Below are 27451 nucleotides of genomic sequence, written 5' to 3' on the forward strand. Positions count from 1 at the left end.
AAGGGAGGAGGACGTGCCTGTCTGTCGGTGTATCTGTCTGTCTGCGAGTGTGTCTGTATGTGTGGCTGGAGACAGGCAGATCCCCGGTGTGTTTGTGATGGGAGCCAAGCTAACTAGGAAGGGCGACGACTAAAAGCTTCAACTGAAAGTAAACGAAAACAGAAGCAGTCAGAGGTGCCGCTGGGTCGCTCAGCTAGTTTACTGGCATTCACAGAGGATTCCGATATGAAATTTGTCAAACTAATTTTGATGTTTTGCTGCCTACGAGATATTACAGGTGAGTTTGCCACTGGCTCACGAGGAAAAGGAAAGTGTTGAGCGAACGCGCTAATCGGGTCCCACAGTTGTACTCTTGTAGTCTAATTTGCTAGCTGTGTGGCTAACGTTACTGGTGACAGTAGTGTTTGCTGGGGCTAACCTGTGTTCACTCGTCACAGTTTCGACCCAGGCCAGGTTAGCAAGCCCGCATTGGCCTGGGTGTCAGGTTGTATTAATTACGCCTGGGAAACACAGGTTGAACTGACATTTTTGTGGGTGAAAAACTGATCTTACGGTCCTAACGTCTGTTAACGGGAGTTTGAATGGCGCACAAGGAAATAATGCCGTAAAAAGTACGGGAACGTTTAGTGTAGTTAAACTAACATGGAAATCTTTGAACTAAGCTTAGTGCCGCTTGCATGTCTATGAAGCAGTTTTTGTCTTTCTCAGCCACTACCTCGTTTGACAGCTTTTGCGTTTTCCCATAACATAGTTACTCGGGGTTAACTGTACAAAATCTTGAAACAACTGTTCTATAATGTCACTAACGGAAAGCTTTCCTGGTCAACTAACGTTAACAAATAAAAAACTTCAGCAAAGTTGTCAACATTTTTCAGTTTGCTGCGTTATTTGTAGCATTTGTTTGACTATCAGTTCTACAAAACTACTTATAAACTTACTAGTTGTTGTGACATAACCACTTTTGTAACCACTTTGTCTTGAGCATATTCACAATATTATTTCCACTGTCTACTGATGTGGAAGTGGCGATCAGGTATCTTTGCTGGTTACTTTGACTGTTTTGAAGGAGGCAAAAGCTTGCTGTAGCAAATACACATTCATATACCACAATCATACCACTTAAATAGAAATAGATGTTCTGTAGTTACCTGGAAACGGTGTCATCACATATTTATTTCTCCAATGCAGCTCCAGCTCTGCCCTTTACAATACTTTCATTACTGTCCGGGGCAGATCTGTGTTGCAGATAAGGCTGCCCCCAAAGTGTTGAAGCTGAAATGCAGAACCCAGCTGTACACGTTCCTGAGTGGAGCTGGTTGAGCTGAAAGGCAATTTAAACACGGCAGGAAAGTCAAACGAGAAATTAGCTTCTGCCTTTGTTTTCTTACCCTGTAACATTTCACAGAGCCTTACTGCTTGTTTCATTGACTATAAATCAGCAGGATTATAGATGAATGATCATGTTTAGCTTCTGTTTGTAGCCTCTTTTAAGCATCTGCTCATCGCTTAATCCCTTTTCAGAATCATGTTTTGAGAGTTCAGCCTCATTTGTTGACGCCATCCTTCAGGAATAAATTGTTATTGGCATTGAAACACTTGTTGTATCTCTACATGGTGTGAAATGTGGAGCCTGTGGGGAATGCTATTATACGGCCTTTTTTGGATTTGTTTCATGGTGCTCATCCTTTAGTCTGTTCATAAATGAACCTTTTGATTTTCAAGTCTTCACTGAACCAGTTAAGATCAAGGCAGAGTGCAGCAGTATCATTCAAGATGTCATATTAGTATTATATGACTGAAACTGATCTTCCTTTCATTTTTCTTCAGTTGTGAGACCCGGAGCCATTCAGAAAACAAACATGATTCAGAAAACAACTTGACAATATTCGGTCAGATTTTACGCTCACGGGTTTCAGCTCACCCTCTAAATGCTTTTGGTCTCCCACTGTGTAATGTACAGTGTTAAAGATGCGCATTTAAGTTGCCCTAAGCAGGTAAATCGTCTGGTTGCTAATCTGCCATCACCCAGCTTGCAAAGTCACGATCCGTGCCGTTACCACTTCCTCGCTTCGTGTCAGCAGATTCTTCTGTCAAGACCTTGAGCTTCACAGGAGCACTTGAGGCTGAAAGAGGCTTGCCCTGCAATAAAGCTGATTTCTCTTTTTGCAGTGAACCTCAGTTATAGATTTCAGTATCTTTTCAAAAACAGATATTCTCGTGTTAGCATCCTGGTTATTATCAGTGGCCCTGATAATAGTACTGTACTGTATTTACAAATAACAAAATTCCCTGTCGTCTCTATGCTTTTTTTAAGATTTAGAGGATCTTTCAGATGGTTAAGATATCGTTGAGATGCCAGACTCCCAACTCAGTTGTAGAAGGCAGCTGTATGTAGAACGTTGGCTTTGCGCTTTCAGTGTTACATTTTAATGGAGTTCACACTTCCTCTTCCTCTTGAGAGTGTATATTTTGGCAATCTGAGTTGGAAGTGTTTGTTTTTGTACAAAAAACAACTTATTCCCTGATTAATTACAGCCTCACTCTCTCATCCCAAAGCCAATCTTTGTGTTCTGCAGCGTGGTTGTTGGCTGACCCTGGTTGGCTGTCATTATTTTTGAGGACGAACTGGAGCGGCTGATTGTTGGGATATTATCTATGCGCATTCATGAACAAGTTGGTGCTAGCCTCAGCCAGCCTCTCCCTGTTCGGGGAGTCATGACTCCCACTCCATGGAAGTTCGACAGTAATGAACATAACATCGGTGTAAAAATACAAGGGATATTCAAAAACCTGCACAGTCCCTATTTGCTCTTTTAGAGGTGTCTGTGTTTTTGTTTGTTTGGTAACATTTTATGGCTCTGTACCATAAAAGTTCAGATCTCAGAGTCTGTCAATGACCATTAGATGAAACACCGTTAATCGAATCATTTTTCAGGTTTGTTTTTACTTCATAGCTCAGCTTGGTTTATGATTTTTTTTCCTCAGTGTTCGACGTTCCTGTGGAATGTAGATTACCATTTAAGCTGCCTGCAGTCACTCGGCTCCCACAGTGATACGCAGTTCTACTGAAACAGAACCTCGGTCACCTGATGTGCATCATGTGCCCCTCACTTGTGCTTCTAGCTGAGCACTTTCTTTGTGTTTTTTTTTTTTTAAAAGAACAAAGAAAATGGTTCGTATGAGAGCTGACTGAATTAGCTCTTTGTGGTCAGTAAGCTGAAAAAGCCTGTTAAGCAAGTCAAGTGAATGACAGCTTGTACTGTAATTGGCCATTGCTGTTGAGATGCGCCCTCTGTTTTCCCAACATGGGTTTTTTTTTTTTTACTTGGGCACCTACTTCACAGTAGGATAGGCCTGGGTAAGAGTGGATAATGGGAATTGTGGCTGCATTGCATTTGGTGATTCAGTTTCAGGTTCTTTTGTTTTCACACTGAATGCTCTCGTTGTTATTTTTTTTTTTAAATTTTGTCTTTATTTAGGATCGTTACCTGTCAATCATACTATTTATCAGAGGTTACATTCCTTTACAGTCTGATCCTTTTTTTTTTTAAAATATATAACTAGAACAGAAACACGAGGTGATATACAAAAATAAAACCACAAAGGGAAAGAAAGAAAAAGAGAAAAAAAAAAAATTCCATTTCCTTGTGATTGCTTTTCTAGCAGCTGCACTCAGCATTCCAAACAGTTTCTTTGTTGTTATGTTTGTGTTTGTTGAAATTTGGAGTCCAAAAAAAAAGTCGTACCAGTTGAAAATGATTTTTGTTCCGAATATGATTTCTATTGCGGAGTGAATCTTACGCCAGAAAAAGTGTGCCTTTGGACAGTCCCAAAACACATGAAAGTGATTAGCATCCTGAGAACCACCATAGTCAAATGATTGAGCAGGAGTGATAAAATATCTACTAAGAGTCTTCCAGCCAAATGTTCTCCAGAAAGGTGAACTTGAGATCCTCCATTGAAATTCACAATATTTAGTCCAGGCTTCCCCTGGGATGCACATGTTACTCTCCTTTTCCCATTTTTGTTTAAAATATGTGTTATGTACTGTTTTGATACCCTGGAGTCCCTTATAAAGACTAGATATCACTTTATTCCCCGAGTTGTTTTTATATGCACTAATAAAGATCTTCAGTAGGTCATTTTCAAAAGCATCTCTATTCTTTGTCATGGAACTGTTTATGTAATGGGGTAGCTGCAAAAAGTCTAAAAAAAATCACTATTTTTTTTAATCCATGTATTCCCTTGAGTGTCTGAAAATTATTAACTTCACCCCGATCAAAGAAAGTACAGTATGATGAAAGGCCCCGCTGTGCCCATCCCTTAAAGCTTACGTCCAATTTGTTTGGGGTAAAGTCAATATCATGAGAGCACCATTTAAGAATCTTTATCTCCTCCAATAGGCCATATTTAGTTATAACATTTAACCAAACCTTCAGAGATAAATTGATCGTATTATTTCCCATTTCCACTAAGTTTTTAATTAGTCTCTTATCTCCTATCCTTGCCTGAATAGGAACTGCCCCGGACACATTTTCTTCAATTTGCTTCCATCTGGCTTGGTAGTCAGAGTTGCACCAACAATAAAGGATCCTCAACTGGGCTGCTTTATAATAGTCCTTGAGGCAAGGGAGTGCCAGTCCACCCCTCTTCTTCGTCAGTTGAAGAGTTTGGAATTTTATCCTAGGTTTTCTTCCATGCCAAATGTACCGTGATATTAATTTGTCCCATTCATTAAATTGTTTGTCAGTTATTTCAATTGGAAGGGTCTGAAACAAATACAACATTCTTGGCAGAGTATTCATCTTAACAGACTCAATTCTTGACTCAAAGCTTAACATTGGTATCAAATTCCATCTTGTTATGTCCTCCTTTAATTTTTTACTTAACTGGTTAAAGTTTAGATCATATAGTTTTGTTAGATCTTTTGGTATGTTTACCCCTAGGTATCTCAAATATTCTTGGTCCCACTTTAGTTTGATATTAGATGTTATGGTCTGGCTAGGCTTGTATTGAAAATTCAGAACTTGGATCTTTGCAATATTTAAACTGTAACCTGAAACAGAACTAAAAACATCCAAGAAAGACCATAATTTCAAAATTGAACTCTCCGGATTCGTCAAGTAAATTAAAACGTCATAGCAAATAATGAGAGTCTCAATGCCTCAATAAACATTGCAAACAGTAGTGGACTAATTGGGCAGCCCTGTCTAGTCCCTCTCTCCAGGTCAAATGAGTTTGATATGGTACCGTTAATTTTTATCCTTGCCCTCGGGTTGGTATACAATGCTTGAATAGTTTTAATAAAAGTCTGGTGGAAACCAAATTTCTGTAGTACTCCATATAAAAACTTCCAACTCACTCGATCAAATGCCTTTTCTGCGTCGAGACTCAATAGTACTGCCTGAATTTTATTTTTACCTAAATGATCAATCGCATGCAATGTTGGGCGAATATTATCCTGTGTCTGCCTTTGTTACTCTCGTTGTTATTAATGAAAATTTGGTAGTTATGGTTACTGTGAACTTCTCTGGATCTATTTTGCGCAGATGAGCGAGTCAAAGTTAAAACATCAGGGACTCAAAGTAAAACACTGAAGCAAATGCGGCAGAGGTTTGTTGTGGAGTGATGATTAATATGTCATTGAACTTTCTTTCTTTCAGGTCAGTTTGGGAACCGCTTGAACAAATATATTCGCCACTATGAAGGTTTGTCATATGACACAGAGGCTCTGCATAACAGTCACCAAAGAGCCAAAAGGGCGCTCTCTCCTGACGACAAGGCCGTGCATCTGGATTTCCATGCTCACGGAAGGTCAGTTAAGCTCAAATGCTCACAACTCTCCTCACTTATTCTGTCTCTTTCAACATATCCTCCTAATCTGCTGCTGGGATTTTGTGTCCAGCTCCATTCATTCCAGACTTCCCTTTCCTGGGATAAAAAGAGAGAGTTGTACACAAATCAATGCCTTGGAAAGTTGTAAAAAATGTTGCTCTTCGCTCTTGTGTTGCATTCGGTGTACCTCGGAAACTGTGTGTCAAAACTAGAAATGATATCGTTTTTTTCAGCTCACTCCTGCTTTGCCATAAACAACAGTTCCTCATCAGCAGTTGCATATTTCCCTCTGTAGATGGAAGAATTTTCTATAAACAGTTTGTCTAATATTTCATGAGAGCATAAATAAACACAATGTTTCCGACATGTTATTTCACCTCAGTCACTGAATAAAGCGTTTGCTCTCTGACCTTGCTGTTGATACAGAGCTGCTGCACCCCCACCCCTACATGTCTGTCTGCGTTTGAGGAAAGTCTGTCTACAGTTATTATATTCACTGCAAGCACAGTTACAAATTTGAAGCCTGTTGTTTGCTTTGCGTCGGACAAAGAATGCATGAAAACATAATTGCTCCAGAAATCTGTGTGAAGATTGCAGATTTTGTGTTTCGTAGGTTTTCACCTGTTTTAACAGATTTACGAAGGTAACCTGACGTAGGCTTCCCGGGGGGCAACATACTGGTAATTTAAGACAAAACCAGACTAACCACATTCTTGCAAGCTATAGTCACATGTTTTTCTGTTTCCTTTTGATGGTGGAGTCACCATCTGTGCATTCTTGATGATTGTGCTTAAGAATTCATACATACAGTGTGTATACTGTGCACACTGTAAATATTCAGGATTATTCAGGACTAACCCATCTTCCCCACCAGCCCATCTACTGAATGCAAAGGTGCCACCCCTGTTTTGTTTTCTATGCGGCAATACATATGTTTAAATTTGTTTCAGCTGAGTTTTTTTCTATACAAAACATAGATCTGAACTAAAATCTTTTTTAAAGCCACTATTTGACTGAAGCCTTATTTACATTCTTTTTTGTCTTTCCCCTTTCATCCAATTTGATTTATTTATCATATAAATGCATTTGCATTGAACAGTCATGATAATTCTGGTCATAGTTCTAAATGTGTTTGATGCATGCAAAAGAGCAGCATAGTGCTCAAAGGCACAAGGTAGATTATTTTCTTCATCACCAGCCATGTATGTCACGTAGGGCTGTGAAATGCGTTCTTTTCCTGCACTATACTGTGTAGTGAAATGCACACTATGGTTGCTTATGTGAGTGACTTCATGTTTCAGTTGGAGAAGCAACAAATTTATACTTTTCATTGCCCAGTGAATACAAAGTACCGTTAGCCCGCTAGCTGACTGCAACCAAATCTTTCTTTTTGACCTTCTTTTTTTCCCTGTTCCTCGCTTCTTTGTGTCTGTGCATCACTCGCCAGCTACGAGCTGATGGTTTGTAAATAGTTTTTAAAATTGCAGAATCTTTAGCACGGTGAAGATTAGTGACAGATTAGTGACGGAAAATGAGAGTGGTGAGAATTTCCTCTTCGTATAAAGCTGCAAAAAAAAGATGTGGCATGACTTGTTTGTGGGAAACTGTCTCACTTGACATCCTATTAAGCACATTCTCTTCCAGCCTGAAGTTAGATATTGCACAGCCCTAATATCTTGTCTCTGTGAGACTGGTAGCCTATGTTTGCTTCAGATGACTAAGTCAAACACCATAGATACTACAAATAACCAAGACAAAGATCAAAATCCTCTAAAGGTCTTTAGGGAGTTAATTGACATGTTACTTTTCCTGTGGCTTGTCTTAACTTACCAACAGTAGAAGTTAGTTTGGAAAAGCCTTTTTTTTTTTTTTCCCCAAGTTTAATTTGATTTAGCTTCTTGTGGTCCCAGTGTGGGGCTTGGGTTGTGATTAGCACTGTCACCTCACAGGAAGAGAGCTCCTGGTTCTAATCCCGACTGGGGCCTTTCTGTGTGGAGTTTGCATGTTCTCCCCGTGTATGCGTGGGTTCTCTCTGGGTACGCCGGCGTCCTCCCACAGTCCAAAAACATGCATGTTAGGTTAACTGGTGGCTCTAAATTGACCCAAGGAACAAGTGTGAGAGTGCATGGTTGTTTTTCTTGTTTGTCTCATCTGTTTGGCCCTGCGATGTACAGGATGTATGCCACTGGGATAGGCTCCTCTGAACGTATTAGTTTTACATTTGTCATGCTTCCATCAAACAGGTCGTTTCCCTATCTTTTTGTGCTGTTTCCTTTCATTGTTTGCCTTGGAGAAAGAGCACTACCTCACAGGGCGAAGAGATATGTACTAATTCAGGGGTTCTCAACCTTTTGCAAGCGGGGCCCCCCCTAAGATGGTTCATTGCAGTTGGGGCCCCCCCTCCTCCCGACACCACCCCTCCCCCTTCACGGCCCCACCCCCACGACACGTTGCGTTACGTTACGTTACGTGACGTTGCAGGCTCAAAATACTACCCCCTGGTAAATTTTAAATGAAACTAGTCAAACAATAGTCCAACTTCTTGCATTTTCGAGGAGGGAATTTTCGTGATTTTTTTTTTTTTTTTTATTTATTTTTTATTTTATTCATTTTTTCCAATTTTTTTTTTTTTTTTTTTCTTCCTCATCCTGTAGTCTACTCGCGCCCCCCCGGGAGAGTGTCCACGCCCCCCCAGGGGGGCGGGCCCCACCGGTTGAGAACCACTGTACTAATTGAATCAATTTTTTTATTTTTTTATTTGCCTTATCGGTAGGTTTTTCCATCTGTATAAAATCAAAGCACAATCTACCACAAAAGGTCATTTTGAGGAAGTAAGTGTTAATCTGATCTGTCTGTAGACAGATTTTTATCAACATGATAACTGTAGCATGTGAGGTTCAGATCAAAATATATTGATGTATTGACCATTCAGAAATCTTCTCATGTGTTGGTATGACCCATCATGACTGATGTAATCCCAGCACAACATCGCCTCTGCTTTAGAAATGGTTGTCTTCTGCTAAACTGCAACGCTTTTCCCAAACAACTGTTGGAATAATATCGATTTCAAGGTTTTGACATTTTCACTTGTGCATTAGCAAAACTTGGAATTAATTTGCGGGGTTATTCAGCATTAGGTTTGTCTTGTTGAGTTAATCCTATTTTTAAAATGTACACATGCTGTTACATCTAAAGCTGAGTACAGTCGGTTTGCGGTACACAATGACACGAGGTAGCAGAAGAAAAAATGGCACTAGTGCCCACACGGCCCTCCTTTTCTGTAAGGGGCAAAGCCAGATTTCAGTGTCGGTCTAGTTCAGTTGGTGTGCAAAGAGGGATTTGTGAATAGTAAAGACAACCCTATGAGGGTGGAGAGGGAGGTGTTGCACCAGTTCCTGGTGCTGTAGATGTAACTGGGTTGTAATTTTTATTGAAGCAAGTTCATCATTGGCTGAAGACAAAAAGCTTTGCAATAAAGTACCCTGATTGTGAAAGGGATACCACAGTATCGCATGCTCCTGTGTAAGCCATCATAAATAAGTTTATATTGTCTTATAACAAAAGTCACATGTGATGATGGTTACACTGTCAAGTTTAACAAAAAAAAAAAAAAAGTTTTAGTTCTTTGGCGTTATGTTTTACATTAAAAGCATTCAAGATTGCAAGAATTTCATGATGTTAAAGTCAGCTTTAGGGCGGACGGGGACGAGACTACGGCCATAGAACTTGGATCTCACTTCCTGCCTGTATTCATTAACTTTTACGAGCAAGTGCAAATAAGGACAAACACTCTTCCCTCTGAAAACTCAGAGCAGGGCCTTTTGGTACGATAGATTTTTGTTGTTGGAAGAGAAAAGCTTTCTTGTGTATATCCGCTCACATGAGTGTTTGTGGCCCGATCAGGTGACGGAGCAAAGCAGAGCACAGGGTCCCCTCCAGAGAGGTTTTTTTTCTTTTCTTTTCTTTTCTTTCCCCAAAGAGACGTGCCAATGAAGAAGTTAGGCTTTGGCCAACACGCCACTGATACAAGTGACCTTTCATTTCAGAAGAATAAAAGTTATTTGTGAGGTGAAATCTTCTCTCTTGTGAAAATATCTGGGCAGCAGAAGGTCTCATCTGTCTCCAGCTGTTTCCAGATGCTCCAGCTCACACAACAGGACTTGCTACGTCCTTGCTGCTTTTGGAATTATTTCATTTAGATTTATTCATTTTATTTTCGTTATTAATTATTTGTTTGATCAGTCACACGTGCATACATAAACATTGGCCTTTCCATTCAGAGAACACTGAAATGGACATACTGTGGCCTCAGGATTAAGCATATGCCACATACCGTGATCACAAAAATGTCTCACAGCTTATTCGGATCACTGCAAGCCTGAGTGGTTATTGCGGCAGCGTAAGTTCAGCAGTAGTTTAGTTAGCTTGCAGATATATATGTTATATATAGTATATATAGTAGCATGTGATTAAAACAACTGTTCTCCTTTTTTTTCCTTCTTAAATCCTTATCTGTGTTTGCTTTAAACGCCATCCTCCTGTCTCTCTCTCTCTCTCTCTCTCTCTCTCTCTCACACACACACACACACACACACACACACACACACACACACACACACACAAAAAGGAAAGACACACTGGTAGAATTTGCTGCTACACTGCTGCTTACTACACCAAATACTTTGCGTATACTGTAGTATTATGTATAAAGGGTATTCTAAACAAGCTGTTTGATATATTTAATAGACTTTATTTCAAATACTTATCGTGTACATGTGCCCCCTTTTATAGAACAACCAGTTCTGTAAGCATCTGCTCCACTTGTTGTGCAAAGGGTATGATGTCAGATGTCAGAGTCAGTATGTTCTGTATTTTGTCTGAATGATTTAGCAATCAGCTGCTTCTGTAAAAAAAATGTAGCACTGACTAAGGTGTTTATTTATTCGTTTTCTGTCTTATACTGTGGGACATCATGCATTGAAATATATTAAGTACATTTCAGCTCACAGCCACTAGGATTGAGTATGTAGGACTGTTCAGTCACCAGTTTTGGATACACCTTTAAATGAGATGGCGTGTCTGAACGTAGTACTACATCATAAGTTTCCAAATGACTCAGTGAAATCAAATGGAAACCAGAAGTTGAGAATATTTGCAGGGTAATATTAAAGCTAATTCTGTTTTCTGTTAAGATGCACCTATTGTGTGTGTGTTTTTTTTTTTTTTAATTTAAAAAAAAATTTTTTTAAGAAGGATGGTGACAGTGGAAAACAGAGTCATTAATGACAGATTTTCAGCCTTTGTTTCTTTGTTGGTCGTATACAGGTCTATCTGTAACATTTATCCTTCCTAACTTTTGCTAAGAAAGTCTAACACTGGTGTAAAACAATGCATGCACTTTGATCCCTATACACAGAAGTTCTGTGCCTTGATTGATGGTTATGATATCAGTGGCCTTCAAAGGTACAACTGCCAGTTTTCTAAAAAGTATCGCTGATGAGCAGGAGAGTAATGCAATTTGAAGAATGGAGTTTTGAAGCAGCCATGTTTCATGCAACAGGAAATGCTTCTTGCTTTTCTTTATTGACAGAGCATTTACAATGCTTTGCCAATCTCTGATAAAGCCGATGAACTTTCTGAGTGTCAGATACTTCATCTGCAGGTGTGAACAGTTTAGCACAAATGTTTTATGGGACAGAGATTAAGTTTTGAGGTTGTATTGATTGTTGAAGGGGCCATTAAGTAAGGAGTGGCCAGGAACTATTAGGGGTGTGCCTGGGGTTATTGATAACTGTTGGAATTTATGCTTCAAACCACAGACCATAATGGAGTATTTGTTCTCCATTTTTTTTCCACATTCTGTTGTTTATTCTTTGTCTGTTTGTTCACATCTCCTTTTTTTTCTTTGGCCGTCTCTGCTGCTATTGAAATGTTCATCTGATCACTTTGTTTAGACAGTAAGGCTGATTTAAAATAAAAAAGCATTTACGGTTACACAGTATTTTTATTCCTGAACTAAATGGAAGAAAACAGAGTAAAACAGGGTAGATCCAAAAAGTTATTTAGTCCCAGAAGCACAGACATTAAGCCACACCATTAACAACTGTCCATGTGTTAATATACCAATGGCTCAATAAATGGACTCGCTTTAAGAGTCTCTAAATGGGGGGGAAATTGGAGCCGGAATGACGGAGGAAAATCTGAATGCTGGTTCAGGTCGAAAAGTCATCCTGCAGAGGGAAGTCCCGGACTGCGTCTGACCCTCAGAATATTATTTACCTTGTAACGCTGCCAGTTTCCCAAATGGATTTCACAACGTCTTTCCTCAACATATTCATCTGTCTTGAATTTTTTTTAAAAACAACAAAAAAACCTCCAAAATGTCAAGAGAGTGCCTTGGACTTTTTAATTGACAATCAAGATTGTTCTACCTCATCCAGTGAACACCTCAAATGAATATCACATTGAATCCATGAAGCGCCCCCCACTCAAACAGTTCACTGAGTTGGATGCTCATCACTGTTGCCAAGCTGGGACTGATGTGCCGTCCCTGCGCGTCACGTCGTGTGAAAGTGCTGCAGCAAGGGAGGCCAACTGGGTCCGGCCCCTTGTGTGTGCTTACATAGCAGCTGGCATTGCAGAACTTGCCACTAGCCAACGGTGCTGTCACCACTCAGCCGATTCTACAACGCTGGCTTTATGAGTAGGGACTTTCAACCCTGCATCGATTCCTTTTTCTGTTTTTTCCGCTTAAAAGGCCCGGCCAATATGTGAAAGAGATTACTGTAAATATTACTCAGTTCTCAATTTTATTATGTCCTGTTTGGGTTTAAAAGCTGCTCTTCAAAGCCTGAGCGCAAAGCTCTGATGCCTTAAGGGGACCTCGGTCTTGACTTGGTGGCTATAATCTATTACAAACTGGAGGAATGAAGAACCTGTGCACTCCAAGTGATTTTTAAAGGTCAGCAGAGAAGAAAGGATTGTGATACTTTTTGTCCCCCATGTTGTGCAAACCTGGAAAATCGATGCAGTCTATGAGGCAGTAATGAGTCATATAGTTATGTGGAGGAAGCTTTACACCTTAAAGCCTAATCATGCGATGACTTGTGATTCTGGTTAGAGCCGTAACTAATCACAGCATCACCTTAGATGTCTGGAAAACTACAGCCTCATGTGCGCCTCATGTGATGCTCGCCTTTTAGTCGCTGCGATCACTCTAATACCAACTAGAGGAATAAGGAAAAATTGCATTGTGGCTGTGCACGAATGTTCACGTGTTTTCCTGCTGACATAATTGCTACTCTGAGTCACTTAGCATAGCAGAACTGAACAACAGCCAGCACAGCACAGCAGAGCAGAGCAGCGAAGCCTGGTGCAAAATGAGTAGGAGATGCTGCTTTCTCAGCTAATTTCTGCCTCTGATCGCTGCTTTCATCTGTGTGTGGCTGTTCAAACAGAAACTATGTGGTGGAAAACATCGACATTGCCTAGAATGAGAGATTCAGTGTGAAACTGTCAGGACTGTGTCTCACAATGGTCATAAGTATACGTGTTAGTTTAATGTTTAATGTGTGTTCTAGCTGCTCATTGTCTCCTGTTTTTTTTTTTTTTTTCTCTTTAGACATTTTAACTTGAGGATGAAGAGGGATACAACTCTGTTTTCTCCTGATCTCATCATTGAAGTATCAGGGGTGGAGGAACCCATTGATACATCACATATTTACAGTGGGGACATTTTTGGTAAGGTTATATCCTCACGCCACGTCCTTGGCACAGCTTATTTTATGGCTCTGACTCTCTACTATTGTACACTTACATTATAGTTGTTTCCTTTTTATTAACTCGGCTTCATCTCTCGATTGACATCTCCGACGTTGCAGTATTTCTGTTTCTCAGAGGTTTAAAATGCTGCTTTGGCTCAATAAAAAAAAAAGAAAAAGCAAATTGCAGCTGAGATAACGTGGGATCTGTTTTACCTTCCAACTCCTTCCTCTTTAGGCTCTCATTGCCTTCCTCACTGGGAATGCTTGACATTTTCATTTATTTTGTCATGATCTGTGTTAAAGATGAGGGAAATGGAGACATCTATATTACTGTATTTTTCTGAGAGAATGGTATTTGAGCTGGTATTAGAGACACTTAAGTAGACACTGTAAGTACAACCCATTTAGAAACATATAATAATGATATGAATTATAGATAAGTGTTACTAATATCATCTCAGAAAACGCTTTGCTGGGGAGTGTCTGTGTCTTATCCTTCAATCTTAAGATTTTCTGGTTCGATCCCCAGCTTCCGCCATTGACATGTCAGTGTCCTGAAGTGTCCTCGGAGAAGATGCTGTACCCCACATTGTGGCCAATTTGTACATCATTTGTCGCTTTGAATAAAGAAACATCTGCTAAATTGATGTGATATTATGTAATATTAAACTAACTTAGAGATTAGTTTTTTTTATTTAAAGACTCTACATAACTTCTTGATTGGGATTCTTGAAGCATTCCATGTGTAACTGTAATCATATTGAGTAATTTTACCACTATAACTTAATTGTCTATCCATCAAACAGATCATTTCTTATTTTCTGAGGCCTTTGTTGTATCCTCAGAGGTGAATGAAATGACTTGATTTGAAATGGTTCCTTTTATCTGGAGTTGAGGGCCGCTGCATGTCATGTTACGGTCACTTCTTCTCACCCTGCACCTCCTCTGCTTGTCAGGTGAAAAGGGCACATTGGCCCATGGCTCTGTGGTTGATGGACGCTTTGAGGGCTTCATTAAAACCCAACAAGGAACATACTATGTTGAACCTTCAGAGAGGTATCTGCAGGACAAGGATGTGGCCTTCCACTCTGTCATCTATCACGAGGAAGACATCGGTAAGTGGGCTTCTTTTAGAGAAAGCAAGATGTTACATCATTTATAAGGAGACAAAAAAATGTTTTGATTTCTGAGGCTTTATGTTTGAGTCTTTATTTATTTATATTTATATATATATATATATATATATATATATGTATGTATGTGTGTGTGTGTGTATATAGTAATGTTTTAATTATATAGTTTGTAAACCAAAAAGCTAAGACTATTGTTACTTCCTAAATCCAGTAAATCCCCCCCCCCCAACAATTGTTCAAAATTTGGATAATAGATTTCGAATTGAAACGCTGAAAAAGCACAACGCATCTATGAAACACATTACCTGCTCAGTGTCCCCTCTCCCCGCTGCCTTTCAGCGGCAGGCAGCAGCAAACAGATCATCGGACGAGGCCGAGATGATAATCAAGCTTAAAGGAAAACTCCGGGGCATTTGAAGCGCAATCCCATTGCTAGAGGTTGTCAAATACTGACAGTAGGACACAGACTGGTGCAAATCGGCGCTCCCTGTGCGGCAATTGCGCTGTTTGCGCAGCCTGTCATGCTAGCCAAATACGTGGTGGCCAAAGGGCAAGTGCTAACCCTTCCACGTAAAACAACAACTTGCACACTGCAGAAACGTCACACCACTTTATAAACCATCCGACAATAAAGTCACAAGCCTTACCATCAAAACCATATGCATGGTTCTCACATTACTGGCATGGGGACGTTACAAAACAACTTTATAAACAGCATGTCACTTACCGGTTGTTGGTATGATATACTGTTAACTTCAGCTGATGTGCCAGTCCAACTCACATTTACCTGCTTCACATTAATGTTGTGGTCGAAGATTTTTACATCTGTTGTGTTCATTTCGGTGACATTCACATGAGGTATAGGTTGGACAAGAACGAACCTCCAAAAAAAAAAGTATGCTCGCGCATGTGAAAGCCCAAAAGAGTCAATGGACGATACTCCCATATCCAAAGCAATTATCTTATCTAGAAAAACTGCGTTCAAGTATTTAAAACATTTCAACAATACATGCCCAGTAATATTGCAGTAAACACTTGCAATTTTAATTTAGATTTTCTTTTTATTTAATTTATCTTGAGATGTTTTAAGTTTAAATTTCAGGCCAGTGAAGCACTTTAAGCACCAACACTTTTTCAGTAAGTTTCAGTAAGTAGATAGTAAGTTAAGTTCAGTAAGTTTGTAGAATTGTGCTTCAAATAAAGAACTTTATTTTGACCAGATTGCTAGTTAATATTGTCAATATTGCCTGTATGGACAGCGTTTTTTTTTTTTTTTTTTTTTTTTTTTTTTAATTTATTTATTTATTTTTTAAAGTGAAACTGTAAAACTGCGGTGTTAAATGCAATGCGTTTGAAAATTTGGGTGCACCTAACTTTTGTGCTGGTGCACCTAAGAAAAAAAGTTGGGCGCACCAGTGCAAAAAGTCGGACGAATGATGACTCTCAGTCTTTGTTTTGTTCTCCCACTCCGTCCGAAATGCAAAGTCCTTTCGATGAGCTGTTGAATGAAACGGCATTCACTTTGGGGACAAAGACGGCCTTTTCTAATAAACATCAAAAACGCTTTGTCAGGGGCTGAATGTGTCATTTCAGCGTGCGTTTAGTCAGCTTCTCCAGTTTAGTCAGCTTCTCCAGTTTAGTCATCACAGACCTTTTTTCACTGAGAATCCGATGGCTTTTACACATTCAGACTGGTGTGTTGCATCACTGTTTATACGATCAGCAGATCTGAAATCAAAGTTGCTCAGAAGTGACCCACTAGTTTAAAAATGCTTGAGTATAACCAGCTTCATCAGAACAGAATGATTTTTATTGTGCCGTTCAAGTGATCTCATTGGCTCCTGACCATTATGAGTCTTTATCACTTCTAAAGACTCAAGAAGACTGAAGTCAAGATTTTTACTTTAAATATGAGCGACAAATCAATTTTTCAGTAGCTGCTAGGCTGTGACACAGTTTCATATATTTTGATGGCTATTTGCCTAAAAACAGGAAACGTCTTGTCTTTTTGTGCACATGTAGTATTAGTGTGTGGACACTTGATTACTTGATTGGGTTGGAAGAAGACACAACGGAAATGGAAACAGGTCACTGGTGAGATCTTTCACTGCCCAAATGGAAAGTTGGCAGAAAGTTATAAAGGAGTAGAGGGAGATGACACTGATTTGCTACTTTGGGTTAGCTGAAAGAGATGAGCTCCATCACTCACACTCTTTTACTGAGTGCAGCTACTTTTGCACCCAACTCACACAGACTCACGTCCCCTCGGCTCATCACACACGATCCTCTATGCACCATAAGCTCTTTAGTCATTCTCTCATCTCATCTCTATCTGCTAGATTATCCTCATAAGTATGGCTCAGAGGGTGGCTGTGCTGACCACTCTGTGTTTGAGAGGATGAGGAAGTACCAGACGTCTGCAGTTCAGGAGCCAGACAAAGTGAGTAGCAGCATTATATCAACCCAACTCCCACTCCTTGACACTCATAATTAGACAAACAGATGGACGAGACATTAAAAGGTCCCTGGTCATTTCATGCTTTTCTCATACTGATTGTAAGAGCATGTACACACCTTTTTGATACAGCAGTGCCCTTCTTTTTTTTCAAAGCAGAAAGTGAGTTCATCTACACTCACTTTAGCAGAGACTGTTCATACAAGTTGTAATGGCTTGCAGAAAAAGAGGAAAAATAAAAGGGGGAGAAGGGACTTGCTGTAATCAGAAACTGATCTAACCATACGTGTTTTGTTCAGGGTGGGCACAGTGTGTTGGAGGATGACCACCCTGATGGTCCAGTCATTCTGAGGAGGAAGAGGGCAGCAGGGAAAGAGAAAAACACCTGCCAGCTCTTCATCCAAACGGACCACCTCTTCTTCAAATACTATAGCACAAGAGATGCTGTCATTGCACAGGTACACAGACAAGGAAACAGAATATGAATCACTTTCATTCCATTCGTCTATCAAAGAATGATGTACTTCCAAAACGTAGTACATATGCTGATAAGCATTGCACTGCTATAACATCTGCGATACCATGGATCAGCTTGACTTGGTCCCTGCCCCCGGCTCCTGTACAGCTCGCAAAGCACCCGATCCTGAAGCTGCTCTTCTGCAGATAGTGGTCTCTTTGAGCAGCAGCTCTCTCATTCTTATAGGTTCTGCAAATACAAGCATCCCGGGTCAAGGTATAGCTAACCTGTGCCAGACTACTGGATAAAAATCCTTCCTGAGCTTGCAGCCGTGGCAACGTGACTCTGACTCAGCAGAAAAATGGATGAATTAACACCTGTAGCTTTCTTGGGCATACAGTTAAATGTAAAGAAATAGGATAAAAGTGTTGCTAAAAGACGGATATATCATGGTCATCAATTCAGTTGGTCTTCCTTGACTAAACCAATTCTACATCGCCAGCAATGGAACCACACCTCTGACAGTTTGGTTGGAAATTGAAGTATGTTGTATTTGTAGCAGGTACAGAGGCCTGTGAACCTCACTTCTTTGTACCCCTTCAAAAAATTATTTTTCTTTGCACAAACATGTATTCCTCAGCTCCTACGTCCAATCATAATGTAAGGAAGGCTTCTTACTACTATTGTCGCAGTAGGACCCCCTAAGTTCCCTTTCATTTGCCCTACTTTTCTTTGTTTTGTGAAAAACCCCAATCTTGTCATTTAATTGTGTAAACAAAAGACTATGAGACTATTTATCATACTGTGTTGTGCTGTTTTGTTTTTGTTTTTGGTTCCCCACCACTTTACATGCCTCACTACTAATCTAAAGAATCCCATTCTCCGTAGATCTCCAGTCATGTAAAGGCTATCAACTCCATTTACCAGGGCACAGACTTCATGGGCATACGGAACATCAGCTTCATGGTTAAAAGGATCAGGGTGAGTTCAATCCCTCAAAGAGAGTATTGAGCCCTGGGTGAATGCCAGACACTATCAACTGTATCTCATGCGTGCTGTGGTGCAGAGTCGGTATGATAAATAACTGACCTGAAAGACCAGACCTGAAGCTTAGTCTTAAAGGCCAAACAGGTGTCTGAATCCCACAGCCAAACTGGGAGCTGGTTCCACAGCAGTGGAGCCTGAAAACTGAAGGCTCCACCTCCCAGTGTTGAAAATCCTGGGAATAATCAGCAGAACAGAGCTCTGAGAGCACACGCCTCTAGGGGTGATTTGGAATGATGAAATCTTTAAGGTAGTATGGAGCCTGACCATTAAGGGCTTTGTGTGTGATAAGAGGAGTTTTAAACTCTGCTCTTCATTTTACAGGGAGCCAAAGGCTAAGATAGGAGAAGTGTGATCTTTCTTCTTTCAGGTGCAGCGTTTTCGATGAACTGAAAGATTTTCAAGAAACTGTTTGGACGCTCAACTAAAAAGGCATTACAGTTGTCCAGCCTAGACGTGACGAAGGCGTGGAACGGTTTTTCAGAATAGCTTTGAGACAGGATTCTTCTAATTTTGGAGATAGTCAACAGATGAAAGACAGGACTCTCTAGAGAATTAACATTTGAATGAAAAATTAAATCCTGGTCAAAAATGACTTCTTCCTTCTTTCCTTCAGGTGAATACCACTGCTGAGGAAAAGGATAAGTCTAATCCGTTTCGCTTTGCCAACATTGGAGTAGAGAAGTTTTTGGAGCTTAACTCGGAGCAGAACCATGATGACTACTGCCTGGCCTACGTCTTTACTGACAGGGACTTTGATGATGGTGTGCTTGGCTTGGCTTGGGTTGGAGCTCCCTCAGGTTGGTACCAGACACTTCTAGATATGGTCCAAAGCATTTATAGATACTACGCACATTTACATGAGTCTAGAATAAACCAAATTGCTGTTAGACTTTTAAGATGCATGTAAACATATTTGTCTGACTGAAATATTACCCAGATAAGGCTGTTGGGGATCAAATCTGTCCTACATGTTTACGCTCAACTAGAGTCAGATGGGCCTAGACGTTCTGTACACGCTCCAAAGTCCCACCTTTTTGGATCTTTTTATAAAACTAAAACCGAAGCGTTTGATAATACAATGGAATTCCCATTAAAGTTAATCACATCAGAAATTGTGATGGGGCACAGGCCACAGCTTCAGACATACTTCAGTCAATAATTTGATTTCCCCCCATGTGCATGTTTGCTGGGACAGGGAAAGGTGGTCAAAGCTCGATTCAACCCCATATGTAACGGTGCCGGCTGTCGGCCACCATTTCTAAATGCTGTTGAGCATTGCAAAGGACATCAATAATGTTCCCTGCTGTTTGCTACAGTGTTAGAACTGATGCTACCAGGGATGCAGTTTTGTGGTTATGTGGAGATATTTTAGCATGTGCAAAAAAGCAAACCGGTTCAGAAATGAGCGAGCTCTGAACTGACATAAGCACCTGACCTGAGCACAAGATCCTTATTCAAGTTGATTGGAAAAGAGCAACAGAACCCTGGTAATGACCTCCTGAGCTGCATTTAGGCCATTCAGAAAGAAAACGCACAAAAAAAGAGAGCATTCTAAACCTTAAGGATTGTTTGAAAATAGCTGCCTTGAAAGTACCGTCATTGTAATCAAAAACCTTGATTTCTCAGCTTGTAATGAAATCAAAATGATCAAATAAAGAGTACTGAACATTAAAGCTTCAGCTTTCATGGGAAATTATTCACATGTTTATGAATGGAAAAGAAACTAGAACTGTTTCTAAACAGTTCTAAACGGGCTCCAAGACACCTGTTCAAGCCCCCCCCCTTGTGGCCGCCCCTCCTGGCACGAGCGTGAGTCCCCACTCCCAGCTGCTCCTCTCTGCACCAGCCGGTTACCAGACTCTAGGCATTCCTGTGCCCTCCTCGGGCTTTGACCCCTAATAACAGTAATTGTGTGTCTTGAAAATTATTGTGACATCAGGTGTGACGGGTAGAAGAATGTGAACCACCCACGTTGCGTTCAGTCTTGACCAGCTTAACTGGTTGGATGCTTGAGAATCCAGGGACATGCTTCAAGTCAGTTTAACAATATGGTATCATGTAATATAACATTTTATGGTGACACGTGTCATTGTATTTCTTATTGATTAAGTGAAGATCAAGTTGAGTTTTGCAATCTCAGATCTCAACATAGGTGGGATAATCAATCAGAGCGGAAGAGGGAGAGCCGGGATTGGTCCTTGGATGTCCCAGTCTGTTATCAAGGCACCAGTGTTCCTTCAAATACTGAACAAATGTCAAATAGGATTGTTTCTCTATTGAGCGAAACAAGGCCTGATAATCCTCATCATTCCAGTGTTTACGTTACGTCCCCACCGTCCCACCACTTCCATTGTGGTGCAGTGAGGTGACGGGTGGCCTCGAGTCCCGCACTCCCTCCAGTCACGACAGCTGACTGCATTTTGGAGTTGGCAGCGTTTGTCCTGTCAGCATTTTGTGTCTTGGTTTTGCTTCGGTCTCTGAGCAGTCAAGTCACACTTCTCTAAGTGCTTCAAATGCTAGTCAGAGTTCTAAAGAGTGTAACAAACTGCCACACTTAGAAAACTGTGCTCATTGGTGTGAAAGCTCAACTGAATTTAAGCCGATATTTCATTTGATAAACGATGCTCTACACATAATGGCGTTGACTTTGGTAAATATTATTAGGAAATCTTTCCGTATTGGGCTAGTTTTATGATATAACAGTCGGCAGTTTATAAAAGAAATTATTTTTATTGGGATTTTTTTTTCTGTTATGTTGTAGCCTTTCTGTCAATCTCTGACAGGATTCATGCTGTGATCTTCCTACATGAATCATAAATACACAAGCTTTTTCTACATTCTTAGAAATGGCTCATGGTAGGCCCATCTTCCCAACCCTTTTGAGTAAGCCTGGATGTTATTTCAACATGAGAAATACCACAATAAACCCAGTCAATACCAGCAAATTAGCAAGGCTGTGAGCTAAGAGTGGAATAGAATCGATTGAGTGTAGGAGATGGATAAGGCGCTGTCTGGGCAATATTTATTGTGTGTGGTTTATTTTCTTTTTTTTCTTTTGATGCTACAAAAGATTTCAATGGAAGAGCTACACAAACACTTATATCTATGCACTATACAAGCTAAAAGAATATGTGAGTCATAAAATCTGCAGTCATGTCCACTCACACGTAATGGACGCATAGTTTATTGCTTGATGTGCTTTGGTTTCATGTTTCCATGTTGCTGGATGCTGATGCCTAATGATTGGACTTATAGATTACGGGGAAAGCAGCAGGCCTGCTCATCACTGAGTGGGATTGTGTTATTTGCTGCTTTGTTGTGTGTTCTCATGTGTTTAAGTTGTTTTTTTGTTGTTGTTGTTTTTTGCCTTTTTTTTAAAAAATTTTTTAAATGTACATGCTTTAGTCCTTTTAGAAACCACAATAACCCATGAAGATCATTGTTCTAATATGATATCTAACCCTGCCACAGGAAGCTCAGGGGGTATCTGTGAAAAGAGCAAACTGTACTCTGATGGGAAAAAGAAGTCTCTCAACACTGGTATCATCACTGTGCAGAACTATGCTTCCCATGTCCCACCCAAGGTGTCACACATCACCTTTGCGCATGAAGTTGGGCACAACTTTGGCTCCCCTGTGAGTATTATGATTTAAAACAGTGGTATTTGCCACTAATCTACTTTGTCTCGCTAAGCTGTTTAATGTATTATACAGAGCACTCTGTTGAAGCTCACTACCTTCTCACCGTGTCTACCATTTTAAAGCACGACTCTGGGATTGAATGCACCCCTGGAGAGTCTAAGCAGCAGCTGTCAAAGGAGCGGGGAAACTATATCATGTATGCCAGAGCCACATCGGGGGACAAACAAAACAACAACAGGTTCTCCATCTGCAGCATCCGCAACATAACTGCTGTTCTGACAAGGAAGAGAGACAACTGTTTTGTTGGTAAATTCCTAATTGTGAGCATATATGTAGCTCCTCTGTGTGTGCGTGTGACGGGGAGAAACAATGTTTTCACTCCACTGTGTGTTTGTGTTTGTGTGTGTGCATGCGCACAGAGTCTGGCCAGCCAATCTGTGGTAATGGACTTGTGGAAGATGGAGAGCAGTGTGACTGCGGCTATAGCGACCAGTGTAAAGACTCCTGCTGTTACAATGCCAATGAAGAGGAGGGCAAAAAATGCAAACTTAAACCAGGCAAAATCTGCAGGTCAGATATTATTCTGTACTGTCTTTTTTTTTTTCGATGGAACTATTGAGCACCAAACTGTGATGTTGATGGCCTTTTTAAAATCACGATTGCACATGTTTAATTCTTTCTCTTGCAGTCCCAGCCAAGGCCCATGTTGCACACCAGAGTGTACTTTTAAGGGCTCAGATGCAACGTGCAGACTGGAGTCTGAGTGTGCTTTACACGGCCAATGCAATGGAATCACTGCTATGTGTCCAGCTTCACAACCAAAGGAAAACTACACCTCTTGCCATTCAGAAACACAAGTTTGCCTTAATGGGGTAGGCTAATGTTTTTGTTTTTTTCCATGTTGCCGTTTGGTGTCTGATCTCACTAGATTGTGAGCTTGTATTTTCAGTTTTTTGAAAGATTTATTTATTTTTTCTTCTGTCACTCGCTTGCTTTGGATAGGTCTGCTCTGGGTCTATTTGTCAGAAGTATAAGCTTGACGTGTGTACCTGCATTAGCCAAGACGAGAAAGACGAGGCAGTTGAGCTGTGCCACGTGTGCTGCATGGAAAAACGTGAGTGATAGATTCTCCGGGCACAGCCATCAATGACCAAACAAGTAGTGTTCAGTCATAGCATTTACTGGCAAGAGTACTTGTCCCCGGGTCATTAAAATGATAATGTGTTCATTTTGCCACACCAGTGCCTTAGATTTATGATTTTTTTTTTTTTTTTTTATCTTTTAATGAAAGAAACCCTCCAAAATAACTTACATCACTGTTTTGAGAGCTAATTTCTTCTTTTCCCACCAGAAAATCCCAGCACCTGCAGCAGCACAGGCTCAGACAGATGGGCTCATCTCTTCAACAGGACAGTGACGACGCTGCAGCCCGGCTCCCCCTGCAACGACTATAAGGGATACTGCGATGTGTTCATGAGATGTCGCTTAGTGGATGCTGATGGGCCTTTGGCAAGGCTGAAGAAAGCCATCTTCAATCCAGAGCTCTATGAGAATATCGCCGAGTGGATTGTGGTGAGTGGCGATGTAGATTTATTTCCAACGGCTCTTCGCTGGAATCAAACAGTAAAGCTCCGCCAACACGATGAAAAATATGAACACTGAAACAGTCTCTGCTGGGTTTTTTTTTTTTTTTTGTTAAATTTCTTCTGTATTTTCTGCTCTTCAGGCTCACTGGTGGGCTGTGCTGTTGATGGGCATCGCTCTTATTATGCTCATGGCAGGCTTCATCAAGATCTGCAGTGTCCACACCCCCAGCAGCAACCCCAAACTCCCCCCACCCAAACCTCTGCCAGGTACAGAGCATACACCAGCGGTCAACAACGCAGCCAAATGAATGTTTCACGCCACTTCAGACATTTGAATGTAACTTTAAAAAAGGATAAAGCAATGGAGTAAAGTAGTGTAGAGAAGGACTTTTTTGATTTATTCCACCTGATTTACATGTAAATTGTGTGAATAACAACTCAACTTTTATACTTTAGGAGGCCTGTGGGCTGTAGATGCTGTAGATACGACCACAGTGTATTCTTTGGTGCAGCATTCAGGGAGGGAACGCTACAGGAACTGTGTTACAATTAAGGCTGCAACGACGCACCGACTTTATCATTTACGTGCTTTCATTTGATTGCATTTTTTTGTGTGTGTCAATATCGTACAGGTACGCTAAAGAGGAGAAGACCGCAACAACCAAGCCAACAGGGCCAGCGCAACCCCCGACAGCACAGAGAGAACTATCAAATGGGACAGCTGGGACGCTGAGACGCTGCTGGCCTTGGTTCCTAGTGCCTGAAAGAGGAGTACTTCACTCCAAAGATGTACCTTTACCACTCATTGCAAATTTCAAAGAACTCCAAAGACCTAAAAAGATTTTAATGGACAAAGCCCAAAGTTTTTTGAGGAGGGCAAACAGCCACTCAGCACCTCTGCTCTAAGAGCCAGACTAACAGTTGTTCAAATAGCTTTTATAGGGAAAAAAATTAATGATTTTTTTCCAAGGAGGGATGGGGGGGAGAAATTCACTGATCTTTGTTTTGTGGTCTTAAGCTTGTAGTTTTTTTTTGTTTTTTTAAATGCTTTTTTTTGTTTCTTAACAGAATGGAGGACAGTGAAGCAGCTTTGTTAGCGTCGCCTTCCTCTGTCCTCCATCTGTGCAACCTTTTTTTCCTCCCTGCTCGTCTTCTCTAATGATGATGCCACCATCATCGGCACCATAGCAGGACCGCAAGTCAAGCGGCTTTTTGCTGCCAATCAAACAGAATTGAGACATTGTGTTCCAGGAGATCTTGTACTTTCATTTAAAACCATCTGATCACAAATGGCAAAGTACCATCAAAAAACACAAAAGCTTTTCATTTCTTAGGCGTACATGTTCTTAATTGTACAGATGTTGCTGAGTTTATTTCTTTGTTTCAAATTAAATTTATTTTCTGAATGATTGAGCATATTTAGCATTTTAATTCATGTTCTCAGGATCAATAAAACAATAGCAAATAGGTGTAAAGATGGCTGCATGCATATTTGAGGGTAAAGTTCCTTCTGGCTGAAGCCTGTGCAGAAAGGGTGGGGGGGCAGGTAGTGTGAAACGAATGTAAAATACATAACCTTAATATAGAGTCAGCAGTTATCAGATAGAGGGCAAGTATTGTAATAGGGTTTTACAGTTGTGCTCAGGCAAGTATTTAGTCTTTGACTGATATAACTGGTGAGGAAATAGCTGTTTCTTAATCAACCTGATTGTATCATTCTTTCATTCTACTTTAGCCGGTGACTGATTTGGTGCATATATCCTTTGTGTTCCACGCATATGTGTGTGTGTCTTTGTGTTCAGAGTGAGATCACTGAAAGCAAAGAGGAGAATGCGGTAAAGCTAAATTCTGCAAACAATGCCTATGTGTCTAGTAGTCGAGCTACTACAGAGGAGAGGCGTCCTGTCTGGATTTCACTTGTCGAGATTTTTTTCCATCATTTGTTAAAGGAAAGGCCCAAAATGAAACCACTCAGTAACACCTCGATCCTCTCAGCCTCTGTAACCAGATAAAGGACCTGACAGGTTTGAATGTGATTGTAGACTTTGCTTGCAGTTCAGATTATTTAGTAGATTTGGAGGAACTTAATCACTTTGGGAAGAAACCAGAGACTCTAACTTCAGTGAGACCTTTTTGTCAGGGCGAACGATCACTTCTGCGTCAGCCATGCCGCTCTGTTCTGTCCCTTTTATTTCCTTACTGCTTGGGGGTTTTTTTCTCAAGAGAACTTTATTACCTCCTGGTTTGAGTGAATGCATTAAAATGTGCCTAAGCAGAGCTACATGACTGAAGTTGATGTTCTAGCATCTGTGATTATTTTTCTTTTTCTTACCAAGGTGGGAGCAGTGCATCAGGTGACTGTTTGCCTCAGCACTGTCATCCTGTCTCATAAGGAAACCGTGCACGACCATTGAGACATAAGCTACAACAGCCAACACATGGCAATTAAAATGACTTACAGATATACATTTTTATGTTCTATTCCACAAATTGTTTAATAATTGTGGATTTTCTTTTAAATGTCACTTCTAGCACTCAGCTTAACTTGAGTTGTTTTGAGTTGGGGTCCATTCAGGTCAACTTCACTGACAGACCACAGAATATACTGAGATGAGTTACTGGTAAAATTTAGAAATGCGTCTTTATAGACACACGTTAAATTATTTTAGGTGGAATTATCACTCGTGCGAAAGAGTTACACGGAGCCCAGCTGCAAGGTGCCAGGATGTTATCAATCAGATTCTATGCAGAGTTTCACAGAGGTCAACAGTGAATAAGTCGGCCTCTTTACTGAGAAACGCCTTCAACGTGTGAACGCACGCACGGAAAATTCTGTCGCGTTTCCATAACGAGATAAAGTCCACGTGCTGCAGCAAAGTTTCTGGGCTGACAAAAATGCAATTTCCTGTTGCTTCTTCTTGATTTTGTTTCTTTTTTTTCTTGTCGGTTTCTTTGGTGGTCAGCGATTTAAGTATATTTCTAATTATTTTAAAGCTTTTATTTGTGTGTGTGTGTGTGTGTGTGTGAGCTTCCTTTGCTTTGCCGAATCATCTTTATCTTTTTTGTTGACAAAGTTTGATGTAGAAAGTAGTCAGTGGGGTGATACTGTGGGAAATTTCTTTGCATTTCACATGTGCTGTCGTGTTGAGAAAATGTGCACTGATGGTGATTTAAGCACATAATCCAAAATGACAAAGATTCAGTACTGCTGTCTGATTTTAATGGCTCTTGTCTTTTTCTACCGTGTCCTCAATTGTGTATTGTTGTTTTTTTTTTGTTTCATTTCCCTTCCTGTTTACTCTGAAATTTTACAAGGAAGTTATGCAAAGATATGATTTCTTTTGAACTACTTGAAATGCGTCAATAAACCAGAATGGATTCAACATTTTTTCACCTTTTTGTTCATAAGATTGCGTTTGAGTGTTTCAGTCCATGTGCAGCCTTAAAGTTTGGAAGGTGTCCCAGTGCAGATGTGACAGCTGGCCAGATGGCGGAGCTGTTGCACTGACATGGGAGTCAAACGTTACATTAAAA

The 27451-nt window shown here is 40.5% G+C and overlaps 1 protein-coding gene across 1 annotated transcript; it reads left to right on the forward strand.

Annotated features, from left to right (window-relative positions):
• On the forward strand, positions 1-27300 carry adam10a (ADAM metallopeptidase domain 10a). The gene is made up of 16 exons (XM_075461159.1): positions 1-277; positions 5664-5814; positions 13457-13575; positions 14555-14713; positions 17071-17171; positions 17486-17644; positions 18532-18624; positions 19304-19487; positions 22162-22325; positions 22454-22637; positions 22751-22901; positions 23020-23203; positions 23334-23445; positions 23683-23903; positions 24058-24184; positions 24550-27300. Exons 1-16 carry the CDS (start codon positions 226-228, stop codon positions 24648-24650), a joined length of 2262 nt encoding a protein of 753 aa, XP_075317274.1. The 5' UTR covers positions 1-225; the 3' UTR covers positions 24651-27300.
• Positions 27301-27451: the final 151 nt, after the last annotated feature.

Source organism: Odontesthes bonariensis, chromosome 1 (assembly GCF_027942865.1).
Source record: "Odontesthes bonariensis isolate fOdoBon6 chromosome 1, fOdoBon6.hap1, whole genome shotgun sequence".
NCBI classification, from domain to species: Eukaryota; Metazoa; Chordata; class Actinopteri; order Atheriniformes; family Atherinopsidae; genus Odontesthes; species Odontesthes bonariensis.